General features: G+C 37.8%; 1 protein-coding gene across 1 annotated transcript in view; it reads left to right on the top strand.

The window, feature by feature from the left end:
- The window catches only part of DCT (dopachrome tautomerase), a 33,504-nt gene that overhangs the window by 10,894 nt on the left and 5,734 nt on the right, over positions 1 to 16,876 (top strand). The window contains exons 3-7 of the mRNA XM_082366028.1: positions 477 to 577; positions 711 to 877; positions 3,012 to 3,191; positions 4,781 to 4,916; positions 16,241 to 16,442. Of these exons, the coding sequence (XP_082222154.1) occupies positions 477 to 577; positions 711 to 877; positions 3,012 to 3,191; positions 4,781 to 4,916; positions 16,241 to 16,442 (786 nt within the window). The remainder of the gene's footprint in view (positions 1 to 476; positions 578 to 710; positions 878 to 3,011; positions 3,192 to 4,780; positions 4,917 to 16,240; positions 16,443 to 16,876) is intronic.

Below are 16,876 nucleotides of genomic sequence, written 5' to 3'. Positions count from 1 at the left end.
AGCCACTGCAAAGCTCACGTACTGCAACGAAGAGTAACCCCTGCTCGCTGCAACTGGAGAAAGCCCGTGCGCAGCAACGAAGACCCAACGCAGCCAAAAATAAATAAATAAATAAATAAATTTATTTTAAAGAATAGATAAAGAACAAGGGCCTACTGTATAACACAGGCAACTTTATTCAATATCCTGGAATAAACCATAATGGAAAAGAATCTGAAAAAGAATATATATATGTGTATATATATATATATATATATATATATATATATATACACATATATAAACTGAATCACTTTGCTGTACACCTGAAACATTATAAATCAACTATACTTCAATAAAAAAAATAATTAATTTTAAAAAGTTGTTTTCCGACTAAAACATCACGGACTTATTGGCTCTGCAGCACCTCCCAGGTAACATTTAACATTTAAAAAAATCTTTTCTGTGACCCCTAATATGTTTCCCAATTGTTTTAGGACCAGGGCGCCCATACAAGGCCATAGATTTCTCACACCAAGGCCCTGCCTTCGTTACCTGGCACCGCTACCATTTGTTGTGGCTGGAAAGAGATCTCCAGGTTGGTCCAAACATTAGTTTCTATTAATTTTGTTATGTATTTGGTCAAGACCCATATCAGTCTTTGCTTTATACATTTTCTTGTTGTTATCTGATGACATGAATTAAATGACTGGTCATGCCCTTTTTTTTAGCGCCTCACTGGCAATGAGTCCTTTGCTTTGCCCTACTGGAACTTTGCCACCGGGAGGAACGAGTGTGACGTGTGTACAGACCAGCTGCTTGGGGCTGCAAGACAAGATGATCCGACTCTGATTAGTCAGAACTCCAGATTCTCCAGCTGGGAAATTGTCTGTGATAGGTAAATCGCATGTGTACCTGCAGCGGAAATCCAGAGATTGTATTTTCTTATGTCTGAGAGATGGAGAATAACTTTACAATTCTGTTTCGAATGCATGTTGGATTCTGTTTACATGTTTCTGAACATTATGTTCCTGAGGGAGGTGGGATTTTAAAAACCCCTGAGCCCTTTAATAAAAAAAAATTAGAGGTATGGAAATCACACTTGTGAATTGAGTATGCTTGGTTATCACTTTGAGATCAACTGTCTTAAAATGAGAAGTAGTTCCTGTATTCAGGCAACATGTCTTAAGCACCGATCATATTCTAAGCAGTTTAATAGTGCTGGGAATACAAGGATGAATAAAATATAGCTTCCCTTTGGAATATCATTTTATACTTACAAAGGTAGAAGGCTGGTAAACAAATTACAATATAACATGAGAAGTATTTTAATAGGTGTATGTCCAAAGCCAAGAAGAGAATCAGTGACAGTCTTTAAGAGGTAGAGACACGAGTATCCTGAGACTTCAAGGAGGCACAGACCTCTCAACCAGAGGCAGGGGAGGGTTGTGTGTCCTAGATGGAGGGAACATCATGCATGAAGTTAGAAAAGTCCCTAGAAGCAGTCTGATATGGCTGGACCATGGGGTGCTGGGGAGTTGAGGGCAACAGGAAATGGGGTGGTGAGACGAATCTCTAAAGTGCTAAAATTGGGTCATGTGCATCTGGTGTAGAAACTTTTTTCTACCGTAAGTGACACCAACAATTGTTTGTTATTTGAAAAAAAAGAAAGTACTAAAGAACACACAAGCAGCCCATACCCCACAGAGAATTCTGTCCTCAGTGATTCCTTGAATTTGTTTCTCTTTCCTGGCACACATCTCAGGAAAAGATTCCCCAAGAAGCTCTTCTGTCTTCCTATATTCATTTGTTTCCTCCACGATCCTCCTGTTTTGAACTCCACTATACTAGCGCCCTTGTCCTTTGTCTTTCGATCGCTCCATGGCACAGGGCTTCGTCGTCCGCACCCCAGGCTGGGCATGCGCATGTTTTCGGGGGTCTAGGTCTAGCTCACCGTGATCCCATCTTCTACATCCTGAGCTTTTCCTACAGCCCTCCAGGCAGTGCTCATAGGGATGTAGTAAGTGCTTTGTACATGACTTAACGTCATTCCATAAGGGCACCATTTCTCATAGTGCCTTGGGCTATTAATAGGTGGTATGTGAAAAGAGATTCCTCTGATCAAATAAATATAGGGAATGCTGAGTTAAAAGGGTTTTTTAAATTTTAGAATGTCTCAGAGCCTTTCATAAGTAACTGTGTTCTTATTTTTCAAGAGGGGCTTAAACTTATCTGACCCTGACACCCTTATTTCACAGACCATCTCACTGGAACACACTTGGGAAAGGCTGCTTTGGAGGCTGTTTTTTGCCTAGTTTTTAGGTACTGGCGTCTTTCATCCTCACGTGTGTGCTGATTCTGTTCTCATACACCCAGTATGACCCCCTCACCCATTAAAATGCACACAGAAACATCTTTAAAATTTTCTCTCTACCAAATGAAATACTGTTCTGATGGTGGAATTCCAGGCCCCAACAGGCATGTAGGATATAATCTTATGGGCACGGGACCTTCTCAGCATCCACGTTTACCAATTAACCATCCCTACTGCCTTAGAACATTTTCTAATACAGTGTTTCTCCTAATACCTCTCCTCCATATAGTTTCATGTGTTTTCACTCTGACCACCTTCATTTGCCTTCAGTTTGCCTGAAATGCTTTCCTAGCTTTACTTCTGCCAAAACTGGCTTAGCTCAATATTAATACAGTCTACCCTGGTCTCTCCTCAGTTACTCAAGATTCAGATGCACATAATAGGAGTCACCATCTTGCCTAGTAAACCCTCTTACTGTCTTTCCAATGGATTGGTAATTTTTCTTCATTATTTATGTGTTGATTCATATTTCCTGCATCTATGTTTTTGAAAATCCTTAATCCATAGTTGCTTTTGGAAGCAGTACTTTTACCACATATTTTTGACCCTTGTAAGGTAACTGTAGTAAAATTTTACCACGACTATAACCTTGATTGGTTTGCTGGGCTCAAAGTTATGATACTATCCGTATTATTTCTAATCTCGTTACACACCTTAGCTTGGATGACTACAACCGCCGGGTCACCCTGTGTAATGGAACCTATGAAGGTTTGTTGAGAAGAAATCAAGTGGGAAGAAGCAGTGAGAAATTGCCAACTTTAAAAGACATACAAGATTGCCTGTCTCTCAAGAAGTTTGACAATCCTCCTTTCTTCCAGAACTCTACCTTTAGCTTCAGGTTGGTGCTCTGAGCTCTGCGACCCTGGCATTTTACAATACTTTTAGATTTTCATGCCTGTGGTTGTAATGAACTGGAAGGAAATCCAGGTGTTGGGAGACATCGAAGCTCAGTAATAGGGAAGCACTTGGTAAAAGAGGGTAACAGGGCATCAGTGTCAAGAAAATCATCATCCACCTACTATCACTAATAGCGTAGTTTGAATATCTTCTAACTCAGCCATTCAAAACCACCTTTTGTATTTCTAATTTCTGTACACATATAAGTACAGTCTTCAGAACCAAGACACCTCACTAAATAGAGTATTTTTGAAATATTTGCTCATGATTTTTCTTTTTTTTTCTCCCTTAAAAAAATGTCAACCATAGACCTTAATATTGGGGTCTGAGATCTCAGAGGAATATTACAGATTAAATGCAACTCAGATTACAGCACAGCAATGACATTACAATACTTGAAATTTAAAGGCCAACTAATACTTTTCTCCCTCTAAAAAGACAGTAAGCATTATGAGAAATATGTATGGCTATAAATAAGATTTTAAACAAACATCTTTGAAGCTCCAAAAAAGAATGGCAGATAGACTCATGGTCTTCTCCCAAACTGAATTCTCTCTCTCAACCGTGTGTAAATTATACAACTGGTGTGTTATTTGGGGCCAGGGGCACGTAGGCTGAACTTACTGCAGAGGTTGTGCCAAGTGTAGCAGAGCCCAGAGTCTGTGCTGGGGTTGGACACATTCCTCAGAATAGTGTCAAAGGTGAGGTGAAGGGTGACCTTTACCTTGAAAAGGAGCATGCATTAGTTTTTCATTGTGATACAAGTGCAGTCGACACAGATTGCATTCCATATAGATTTTAGTTAAGCGAGTGGTTTTCAAAGTGTGGTGCCCAGACCATCATAATTGGCATCACCTGGGAGTTAGGTAGAAAGAACCACAGGTTGTTAGGACCCAGCCTGTACCTACTGAATCAGAAACTCTGAAAGTGGGGCATGAAATATGTATTTTTATTTTCCAGTGATTCTGATGTATGCTTAAATTTGAGGATCACTGAGTTAGGGTATGGACAATTAAAATTTCCTGAAAATGAGGAGGGGAAAAAAGAGAAAGATAAGGGGAATTTGGGGATATGTTTAGAATGCTGAATGTATTACAGTCAAACAGCAGATCTATTTAGTGGAGAAATAGGAATATAAGATTATATGTTAATTCAAAAAAATATTTATTGATCTCAGACCATGTGCTGGGCATGGTACTGAGACCTGGAAATACAAATTTGAAGAAACCACAGTCTCTGTCCTCTAGGAGTTCATATCTGGCATGGGAGACAGATATGACGGTAGATAATTGTCATACAGTACACAAAAGATATAGACTCCAACCGAGCAGGTGTGGAAGTAGCATGGATTAGGAGGTCCCTTCTCTTTAGAAGATCTCATTAAAGGTTGTCGCTAATTCTTAGCTACAACAGAGCTTCCCATTTCCCGACACAATCTCAAAATAGAAGACTATTATCTAGGCTGGAAACAATACAAAGGGACCTTTATCAATTGATGACTCTTGTCGCTGACATACCGATTTCTCTCAGGAATGCCCTGGAGGGATTTGATAAAGCAGACGGGACCCTGGACTCTCAAGTGATGAACCTTCATAATTTGGTTCATTCCTTCCTGAACGGGACAAATGCTTTGCCACATTCTGCTGCCAATGATCCTGTTTTTGTGGTATGTTCAGAGACTCAGAAGAGATGAAACATCTTCTAGATAATGTGTTGGATTTATGTGCTTTACAACAAGATTAAGGTTTGGCGTGTGTTTTATTCTCTGTGTGAATGGGATGTATGCATATGGAAGTTAATTTAAATCTACAGCATAGGGGTGGTTAGATAGCATTTGAAGTTCCCTCATCAGAAACCTGTACTTTAGAGATGGTTAGCTTTGGAATGACCCTAGATGGGAGTTTACAGTCCAGAGGTGGATTCATAAATTAGCATAATAATATTATAAATTATACCATAATTTAGCATAACGTATCGTACATTAGCATAATAATGAGTGGTTTTTCATTGGTGGGATGAGTGGTGTTGAAGGTAAGTGATGGGCTGGAAGTACTGTGCAGGTACTGTGACCCTTGCATGATGCCCAGGTACCTGAGGTCCAAAGCTCTGTTTGGTGTTTGGTCCTGGCTTCCCTCACTTCACAAAGGATTCTGGCTAAAAATGAGCTGCTTTTGCCATCAGAATATCAGAAATGTGGACTATTGGTCCCAACTTCTAACAAGGTGGGGGCTTGTCTGTGAGTCCTCCATTGCCATCTTTGTTCTTCTGTAGGATGATCCTTGTTCCCTGGCTCTAACTTGATATCTCACATCACTTTTCAGGCTATCATTTCAGCCATCAGATTATGCCAAGCATTTTGATGTCTACCTCCTCTGCTATCTATCTGCACATCTATTGACACCATATGTCTCTAAATAAGTTTTTATTAAAACACACATTTTAAACTATATAATTTGTACATACAACTCATATTCATAAGAAAAAATGTCACTCCTACCCAGTACTCCAAAATATTATGAGTAGAACAGCAGAATCCTCTGATGAATTGAGGATTAAACCCAGACTTTTCACTCCTACCAAAGGTAATAATGGTGATGCTAGTAAATTTTTTTTAAAACATCTTTATTGGGGTATAATTGCTTTACAATGGTGTGTTAGTTTCTGCTTTATAACAAAGTGACTCAGCTATGCATATACATATATCCCTATATCTCCTCCCTCTTGCGTCTCCCTCCCACCCTCCCTATCCCACCCCTCTAGGTGGTCACAAAGCACTGAGCTGATCTCCCTGTGCTATGCGGCTGCTTCCCACTAGCTATCTATTTTACATTTGCTAGTGTATATATGTCCATGCCACTCTCTCACTTCGTCCCAGCTTACCCTCCCCCCTCCCCATGTCCTCAAGTCCATTCTCTACGTCTGTGTCTTTATTCCTGTACTGCCCCTAGGTTCTTCAGAACCACTTTATTTTGTTTTAGATTCCATATATATGTGTTAGCATATGGTATTTGTTTTTCTCTTTCTGACTTACTTCACTCTGTATGACAGACTCTAGGTCCATCCACCTCACTACAAATAACTCAATTTCGTTTCTTTTTATGGCTGAGTAGTATTTCATTGTATATATGTGCCACATCTTCTTTATCCATTCATCTGTCAGTGGACACTTAGGTTGCTTCCATGTCCTGGCTATTGTAAATAGAGCTGCAATGAACATTGTGGTACATGACTCTTTGAATTACGGTTTTCTCAGGGTATATGCCGAGTAGCGGGATTGCAGGGTCGTATGGTAGTTCTATTTTTAGTTTTTTAAGGAACCTCCATACTGTTCTCCATAGTGGCTGTATCAATTTACATTCCCACCAACAGTGCAAGAGGGTTCCCTTTTCTCCACACCCTCTCCAGCATTTATTGTTTGTAGATTTTTTGATGATGGCCATTCTGACTGGTGTGAGGTGATACCTCATTGTAGTTTTGATTTGCATTTCTGTAGTTGCTAGTAATTTGATTTTCAATCCTAAGTCTCAAGGATTGCCAAATCTGATGTCCTTATTTTGAGGAAACCCACTAAGTGTGCAGGGCTTGACAACGTTTTCCTGTCAACGGCCAGAGAGCACGTGTTTTAGGCTTTGCAGGCCAGGTGATCTCTGTTGCAGCTATGCAACACTGCCACTGTAACATGAAAGCAGCCATAGACAATACATGAACAAGTGAGTGTATTACTCAAAGTCTGGTTCAGTCTCTTGGCAGACATTGAGCCAAAAGACACAACCAAGCCAAAGACTGATCCGGAGAAGGAAGGATTTATTGCTTGCAGCAAGTAAGGAGAACACTGGGGATATTTCCCAAAGCAGTGTCTCTGAGAACAGCAAAATTGGGGAAGTTTTAAGCTAAGGGTACATGAATATTCATGAAGGGGCTTGTGCAGAGGAGATTCAGCATAGAACTGAGGCAAAGGTCGACAGAGTCCAAGCTTTAGTTGATTGAAGTCACAAGTCAGAAAAGGTTAACATCATCATCCTAGCTTCCTCTGATCGGGTGGTTGAGCGCTAGAGGAGGGTTTAGATTCTTCAGAACAGCTCAAGAAAGTGCTTCAGGCTAATCTTTACCATTGAAATGGAACTGAGAGTTTTTACAACTAATTTGTTGTCTTTGCTATAGTTACTTCTCTTGCCCGATAACAGTCAGTTGGTTCTTTTGTTTACTTAAAATTGTTATTACTGAGGCCTGTTCAAGGGCAAGCATTGAGGACAGGCTTAGATCACAAAATGGCTTAGGCTTTAAATGGCCTCTCTTATGTCGAAAAGCTGTATCTGGTTCTTTTCCACCAGGGACACCCCCTCCCCTCTCTGCCTACAAGTGTGGTGTTCTAATAAAACTTTATTTACAAGAACAGGCTGCGAGCCCTATTTACCCAGCAGGCTTTAGTTTGCCAACCCCAGCTTGAAGGGATCAGTGTCTTCTCTGCAGTACAGATGTCTCTATAGTCATCTTTCTCTTCCTCCTCTAGTTAGAAGCCCACATTATGACTTTACGGACGAGGAATTCCGTGACTTACATGTAGTTCAAAGACACTAGTTGTTTAATTGTCCTTGTCTTCATACTTTTAATACCTTTAATATTTAAAATTTTGTTTTCTTTGGTATAAGTTATGTATATATAAATGGACAAAAAGCCACAGCCCTTCTGTGAAGGCACAGAAGGAGTAATGTTTTGGCACCAGTTCCAGAGCTCACAGTTACTTTAGGCTGTTTACAAAGAGTTTCATATTGAAGCCAATTCAGCTTCAACGGTATTGAAAGCCAGGTTAAAGCACTTAAGTTAACAGAGTTATAGCTTCTGGAATTTCAAATTCATGAGTCAGTTTATGCAAAAACATTGCATATAACATTTATTAAATTTATTTTTCTGAAATCTCTTCAAGCAAGAGAAGTACAAAGTTGTATGTGATTGCAATAATGAGTATAAGAAGGTATAATGCTAAAATGCAGGAAAAACTCTGAACCAATCTCTGAAATTCTAATTTTAAGGTAATTGAAGGAAATGCACACATTTATCATGGAAAATAAGATTAGGTCACAGGAATGCTAAGTAGTTCTGTTTTCAATATTAAATGTAGATATAACCTAGAAAAGAAAAAAAAGAGGGAAACCAATAGACTATAAAGTTAAATAGTTAACTGCCACAAAAGAAACTATGTTAGAGACTAGTAACTTTCTTCCCAATTCCTAAAGATAATATTCTTAAAGTGTATTTGGATATTATCCTCCTAGAAAGTTACATTTGGCAAGTTGTAATTCTTTCAATTCCACAGTAGCTAGGGGATTCATAGGTTGCATGGTTAGTACTCACTGAATAGCTCATGTGTCTATTCTTCACCTTATATGCTGAAATTCTAAATGGAATTAAGACATACAAGCAGCCTTATTGCCATTTGTATTTCTTTCTTTCTTTTTTTATTAAGCTATAGTCAATTTATTTACATATAATATTGTGTATATTATATATGTAACTGAATCACTTTACTTCACACCTGAAACTAACACAATATTGTATGTATATGTATATATATTCTTTTTCAGATTCTTTTCCATTATAGTTATTATAGGTTATTAGATTATTACAAGATGTTGAATATAGTTCCCTGTGGTATACAGTAAAACCTTGTTGTTTATTTGTATTTCTTAACAATGACAATCATTTGGATAAGAAAGGAATTTAAGAATATAAAGCTAGAAAAGAGAAAATGAGTTTCTAAAAACAAAGATCTAATGGATTACACTAAGTTAAGCCTGTAAGACCTTATCTGACTCTACTTTTCTAGGCTGCAATAAAATTACTAAAATTAATAGGTCATAGTAGCAAATATAAAATACTTCTGAGTTAGTATGAGTTCAGTTGAAATTTTCCAAAAGAAGTATATAGGACGTTGCTTTTCTCCCATCAAGAGCAAAGCACTTAAAAATGGGTCTATTATATTTATCTTTCTTAAAAAGTCATAGAGTAATATCTTGATTAATTAAAATAACATTGTTTTATGTCAATTTTAAATGTATTCATGGTTTAATGATTTATAATTGCAGAAATATTGGCAAAAAAGTTTTTAGATGTCCATAATTTCATTTCAATATTTCTGCTTATTTTGTTTCATATTCTTATATGTTTATACAGTTGCCAATATAATGCACACATTTTTAGGTTGTTACATAGTTTCCTAAATTTTTTAATTAAGAAAATTTATAACATTATAAGAGGTTCAAATGTAAAAGGCACAAAATGAAGTCCCTGTGTCAATACCATCTCTCAGCTATCCATTCCCATTTTCCCCTATTCTTCCAGATATATTTTATAGATATACAAGCACACATATTTATGTATAATATTTCTCTTTTTTATACAGATGGCAGCATACTATAGACACTTTTGTGACTTTGTTTTACTCTTTCATTTGTTTGTTTGTTTTACCTATTCTAAACCCTTTTTTTTTTAAGGCCGCATGGTATTCTATAGCATGAATTTTTCCTGAAATTGGTCTCCTACTGATGGATGTTTAGGTGGTTTCTAATCTTTTGCTTTACAAACAATACAGCAATAAATGAACATGTAGGATAAGTCAAGAGGATAGAATCATGGGCTCAGAAGTTAAATAAATGCATTTGAAATTTTGATAGATGTTGCCAAATTGCCCTCTGGGAGGTTGAATGATTTTTTTCTCTGACCAGCTATGTAGCAGAGGGACAATTCCCCCACTCTTTCTCATTAATATGGTATGTTATTACACTTTTTCATCTCTGCCAATCTGGTAAGTGAAAATATTTCAGTGAATTTAATTTTCATTTCTTTTCTTCTAAGTGAAGTTCAACATCTTTTCACATATTTAAAGAACCATTTGCATTTCCTTCTCTGTGATCTGTCTGTTCATGTAGGATAATGACTTCTGGGAAGAGCAAAAAAACTAAAGGTTCTTAAGAGAATTAGTTAAATGATTTATTCTCTATGTAAGTTAGTAACAAATACAACATCCTCTTTTGATATTTTATTTTTCTTGGAAACCTAATACTCTGTTCATATAAAGATGTATTTTCTAGATTTCACTAGCTTAAGGGAAGCTAATGTGATCATTGATACAATATCCAATCTCCGGAACAGTGGTTAGGTTCTTTAGTGGTTAGTACTTAGTTGATGTGCAATAAATTATTGAGCATCTATTAATGTGTCCCTACACTAGATGCCATGCAAACATAATTCTTTAAGTTCACAAACTGTGTCTGGTAAACAACTCTCCTCATTTTAAATATGGGGAAAATAAAGTTCAGAGAGGCTAAGAGGTGAGTACAACATCAGATGAACTAGTAAGTGTCTGAGCAGAGATTATAAGAAAAGTTTTCTCCTCAAACATTTCCCCACGTGGAGTCTTCCAGCTACAATTTTGCCTCTTGTCAGTTTAGACAATTCTAATTTGATCACTTCACAGTTGCTGTCATTATAGCTGAGGACACATTGTCCTGTTAGATCATGTTGATAGGAATTAACACTAATTGGTGAGGCAGGTCTGAATAATTTCCCTTGACTTTTGAAAAGATAGGGCATTGGTTTTGTCATGAGTAAGGATTCATGACTTTAAAATGCCACATTTACTTATTTAATATATGTATTTTTAAATAACTGAGATGATAGACATCCACTGATTCCTGAGTAGCATAACATCTTGGTGAATTTTACAAGAGCTCAGGTGCCAGACAGGGTGGCTGGTCACCTGCCTGGGCAGGAGCTCCCAGGGTGGCAGGGTTTCTATAGGCTCAGTCTGGGTGGTTTTATTTTATCTTATTTTATTTTTAATTGAAAAGCTCTAATAATATTGAATTAGGTACAAGGAATACTCTTGACTGAAGTGTGTATCACATACTATTGTGATATACTCTTATTTACTCTTTTTTTGATTGAGGTATAGTTGATGTACAATATTATATAAGTTACAGGTGTACAATATAGTGATTCACAATTTTTAAAGGTTATATTTCGCTTATAGTTATTTTAAAACATTGGCTATATTCCCTGTGCTGTACAATATATCCTTGTGGCTGATTTTATACACAATAATTTGTAGGGATGGTTTGATTTTTAACTTACACATGCTAAATGGCTAAATGGAGCTGAAGGGGTTCTTTTTCAACTCTAGACTTTATAAGGATAAACACATACTGTACTGAGAAGAACTAAACCTGTAACTAAGGGATGAACTATATACGCTTCATTATTGATGAATTAAGTAGTATAACAGCAAACCATAATTTATATACAAATCTAAGATGGTTCTAGCATTCATTTGAGTTCCTCTCTCCTAGAGCTTTGGTGGTCCCTTAGTCTTGAATGGCCTGGGAGTATCTCAGTTCTTCTCTAGAATCTCTTCTAACATCACCCTGGGCCTCTCTTTTCAACCTGTATTGTCCGCCTATGATGTATGCAGTTCGGCATACATCGCATCTTTTAAATTGACATACTAATAGCAGAACTCTCCTGTGTTCTCTGTTTGCATTTGTTCAAAATTTAATGCTTAAACTACAAGCTTTCTTCCTCAAGGGTATAGCAACTGAGTTCCTAATGCTCTTGATATCTCTTCTTATATGCATGCTATCATATCTTATATACAGTGTATACTGTATAATTTTATGTATACATATGTATATTTTGTATCCAATGCTATTATACAAATCTTTTGTGCAGAAAGGGTGCTTTCCCTATGTAACTCCTCCGAAATGCCTGAAAAACACCTTCTATTCTGTCTGCTCAGGATGCAACGAGAGAGTGGGTAGAAAAGGATAGGGAGAGAAAATTATAGCAAAATGGGAAACACACACCATCCGGGCTGAGCACTGCCCAGGAGACTATTATTATTCAAATGCCCATTTTCTCTGGTTGTTTCTTCTCTCTCTCACTGAATGTGCTGTCTATGGAGTACTCAGGTCCCTGTGGGAGAGCTTAGTCAGCTAAGTAGAAGTTGGGTGTTGTGTAACTATTTCATGCCTATTACATATGGCTTATTTAGGTATGTAAAACCAACATCTTGACTATACACTGCTTCAGATCCTTGACAGAACAAGGCAAGAATAAATAAATATTATTGATACCATAAAATAACAAGCATGGTTAACTATTTTTTTAGGAGTTACCACTAGGAATTCTCTCATTTAGAAATTCGGACCCAACTTTTTACTTGTGACTTCTAACTTAGGTTTTAGATTAGAGCTCCTCATATGGAACTGTGTGTCTATCATGTGACTTTTAAATGCTCAGATATGAATTCTTAGAGGACCAGAGCATCATCATGTTACCACAATAAGATCCACTCTGATTATGAAGGACATCCTCTGGATAGTAATACATGAACTCAGGTGGTGAAAACCGCAGTGAGCTGGTGTTTGGTGAGGTACAGATGTCTTTTCAGTCAGCCTCAGGTTTCGATAGTGATCTTCCTCCAGGCACAGATACCCTTCTCTTGTCACCACGAGATTCCATGTGGCCGGAATCTGAATTTGCAGCCGTTTAAATGAAGGTTAAGTTTGGTAGTAACTTTATCCTCCAATGATCTTGAGAAAGATATGCATGCTTTCCCTGTACTTTATTAAGTTTCTTTATGCCTGTAAGCACAACATTTGTTGATCAGTTGCTTTCTTCTGCAAGGGTTACATTTAAAAATTTTTACCTTGAAAACCCATGTAATCACATTTTCTTCAGTACTGCCTCGCAAATTGAAATTTAGTGGTTTCTTTTTTTCTTCCTGTACCTATCCACACTTTGTTGGAACAAGATAGAATAAATTTTATACCAAAATTTGCGACCTCATTTCTGAAGCACTCAATTATTAATGCCAAAATATAACTATGAATCTCTATAGCAGATATAAGTCAACAACAGTTTACTTTTACTTTGTTTTGTTTTTATTTATTATCGTCAAATTACAATTTGGCCTTTACAGAGATATTAACTTTGCTTATTTTCAACCTGTGTCCAACAAACATACTATTAGTTTCTCAAGAGCAATTCAGGGTATTTCGTTTAGGAATAATGTTCACAACTTCATCAAAAATACCGAGTCTCCAGGTTGCACTACTTCTCTTTCTAGCCTCTGGATACATTGTTGCTCACAGCATTTTGTCTGTTGCCTTTTTTGCATCTTCTTGGCACACACTGGCCTTTTTTTTTTTTTTTTTTAACTACATTCTGTAAATTGGGTACTCTGTGTGTAGTTCCTACTAGAGCTTTTATTGTATAAGGTTTAACAACCCTTCTGAGACCTATAATCTCTCCTTCTTACTCTTCCCCTGTTCTTTTATCTCTCCAAATTATGAATTGCTTTAGAGTGTTGTCCCCTCCTTAATTATTTACACTTTGTGCTGGGTGAATTCTAGTGCTTTCACCCGGTTATTTACCTATTACAGCATTGAATCTGCATCTTTCTATGCCCTGAGAGTCTCTTACTTCTTTTCATAAATCACAATTTGATCTCTCACTTGAACTCAGACAGTATCTAAAAGTTCAAGATATGCTGTATGGCCTTTCTTGGAAAATACATTCTGGTACACCCCTTTTTCTGTGTATCACTTAGCATTTGGTTCAGCTGCTTAAAACAGAAAACCAAAATTACAGAAGCCTAAACAAAAAAGAGGTTTATTTTTCTCTTTGTGTAAAAGACCTCCAGTGGCAGGCAGTCCAGGGCTGGTATAGTAGCTCCATAGTCATCATGAACACCTTCTGTCTTTCTCTTTTACCATCCTTGGTGAGTGGCTTCTTTTCTTAACTTTGCTTGTTAGCTGCTAAGATGGCTGCTGCAGCTTCAGCCATCACATCCATGTACCAGGAAGCAGCAAGGAGAGATGGAAAAGGAAAAGGGGACACTTTTAAGGGAGACAACCACCTTTAAGGAGATGTCCTAGAAGTCCTATCCAGTGACTTGCAGTTAAATCTCATGGATAACATGATACATTGTTTCACCCCAAACACAAAGGAAGTTACTGTGGAAGAAGCAGAGAAAGGCTATTGGGTAAGCAACCCACAGTGCTTGCTACCCTTAGACATTGTACATCTATTGCTTGGGCTCCATGCTTGAGGCAAAACTCCTGTTTGAGGCTGGCAGGTTCCCGAGGCTACACCTGGAGAAGGAAGCACAATTGCCCTCTCTGGGAACCTCTTAACCTTATGTGGAGTTTCCAGGATTTAGGGCATGTGGTATTGTTTTCAGGGACCCACACCAACAACTAACACTTCGCTCCTTTTCCAGGGCTGAGGCCCCTTCTCAAAGATGAACTGTTCCTGAACTCTACTTGTGGGAAACATTGGTCACTAGCATTATCATGTGTTCTTCTAAAGTTGTTGCTCATGCGATAAACTCTATGCCTTTATTCCTCCGGGGTTGAAAGTTTGTTACGCAAAGCCAAGATTTCAGAACTCAGAAAATCCTTTCTCTCTGTGAAAGCCCACGTCTTACGATTTGATGTTTTGATTTTTAACATGATTGTCTCTGCCATGAACTTTAAAAATCCATTCAGGAAAAAAATCCCCTCCGTAAATCACTTGATTCTTTTTACTATCCTGAATGTAGAAAGCTCTCACTGTTGCCTGAATGGGTGAACTAACTACAAGGAACCTTGGGTAAGATTTGAAACTATTATCTACTAAATAAACAACAGTAATACAAGCCAGAAGGGCGATGCAATTAAAAGGGTAAGAAGTGCAAAGGACTAAGAATTCAGACTGAGGGCAGTCAGGGAAGATGTCTCAGTACAGGGACCACTGAGTTTGTCTTGAAAGACTCTGATGCCAGAAAACAGAAGGAACAGGATTGCAGACAGAGGGAAATAGCACTTGCTAGAAAGAGGCCTGTTTGGCTGAATTGTACAAAATATAAAACTAATTTGCATGGCACTCTCATCAGCTAACAGAAACTTATTAAGCATCAACTCTGTCCGAGTTGTATGCTAAGCCTGAAACTTCAAAGATGAAAAGGCCTTATCTCTGGCTTTTAGGAGTTAGGGGTCTTGTTAGGGGAAATTGATAAACAAATAACAAGTTATAGTATAATTTGACCAGCTCTATAATTGGTAAATTGGTAAACGAATTCATTTAACAAGTATTTATTGAAATAAGTGTCCCCCATCCCCCTTGCAACAAACCCTGGGTTGACAGGCCCTGGGGACACAGCAGGGAAGGAAAAGCAGACAGGACCCCTGGGCTCCCTGAACGACAGTCTAGGAATGAAAGAGAACCTCTAACCACCTGGGCTGACCTCTCACATTTACGTCCTGCTGCAAAATCAGGACTGTAGATGTGGAATTTTGCTGTTAATATTTTAAAACATGTAATAATTGCTGTATTTGAAAAGGACTTAGCTTCCTTGAGAAAATAAAACTGAACGCTATGCACATTACAATGTTTTTAGACTTTTGCTGGCGTAACACTGAGAATTCAGACGATAGGGTTATAAAATGAGCACATAGAAGGGTGTTCCTGGTGAGAAAAATTTGAACACCCATTTTGGATGTTTTCTTTCTTTCTTTTTTCTTTTCTTTTCTTTCTGTCTTTTTTAAAAAAACTATCCATTTGTATTATAATACTGGTAAACACGTTTCCTTTCTCTCTTGTTAAAACCAAAGCATCTGAATATTGACTACACTATATATCTCATCACACTTGCCTTTTTTTCTGAACCTAATAATTAACATGCATTTGCTGAAGGCCTCACATATTCCTAAACCAATGTTAAATCTGCAACGTGAACTTTCATTTGTCTTAACAAAGGGGTTTATAATCCTGTTTGGAGAGATATTCCATACAGCCTTGGAAACTTCACTAAAAATGCCAGTGGGTATGTCACCAAGAAGTTCCTGATGTCAAGAAGAACCAACCCCATTTCATTCTAGAGGAAGTTGCAGTCAGATTGGTCTGATTGGAACAGACCTATCAATGTTAACACCGTGTTCAACTGTCTTGCAGGTCCTTCATTCCTTTACTGATGCCGTTTTTGACGAGTGGATGAAAAGATTCAATCCCCCTGCAGATGCCTGGCCTCAGGAGCTGGCACCCATTGGTCACAATCGGATGTATAACATGGTTCCTTTCTTCCCTCCGGTGACTAATGAGGAACTCTTTTTAACTGCAGACCAGCTTGGCTATAGCTATGCCATTGATCTGCCAGGTAACTAATGCAACTTCTAAATGCGTGATTCGTTCATCTTCTAAAGAAGCTTTCTTTCCTTTTTCCTTTCTTTTTAGTGTAAGCTCCGGCCTTACATTGAAGTACTCAGGTCTAGTTAAGTGTATTGGCAATTTTATAGAGTATCTATATTTACCAAAATGAACCTTTAAACTACCAATTAAACATCAGAAAAGGGACTGGTTGGATGACTCTTGTTTTAGAAAATTAAAAGTTGTTAAGAGAACTTATTTCACAGGGAAAGTATCTACACCCGATTTGATAATTCTACTTGAATTAATTGAAAGCTGGCCGTGGTTTGAAATGCCTAAGCAATAAAATCAAAACGCACTAGCCACCTACGGATGGGAACTAGCAAGACCTGAAGGTAAGGCTGGGCTAATGGTGAGGGAGATGCAGCACCTGCCTCAGGCACG

Source organism: Balaenoptera borealis, assembly GCF_965194805.1.
Source record: "Balaenoptera borealis genome assembly, chromosome: 18".
Lineage (NCBI taxonomy): Eukaryota > Metazoa > Chordata > Mammalia > Artiodactyla > Balaenopteridae > Balaenoptera > Balaenoptera borealis.
This window is presented reverse-complemented; position numbering and strand designations above follow the sequence as displayed.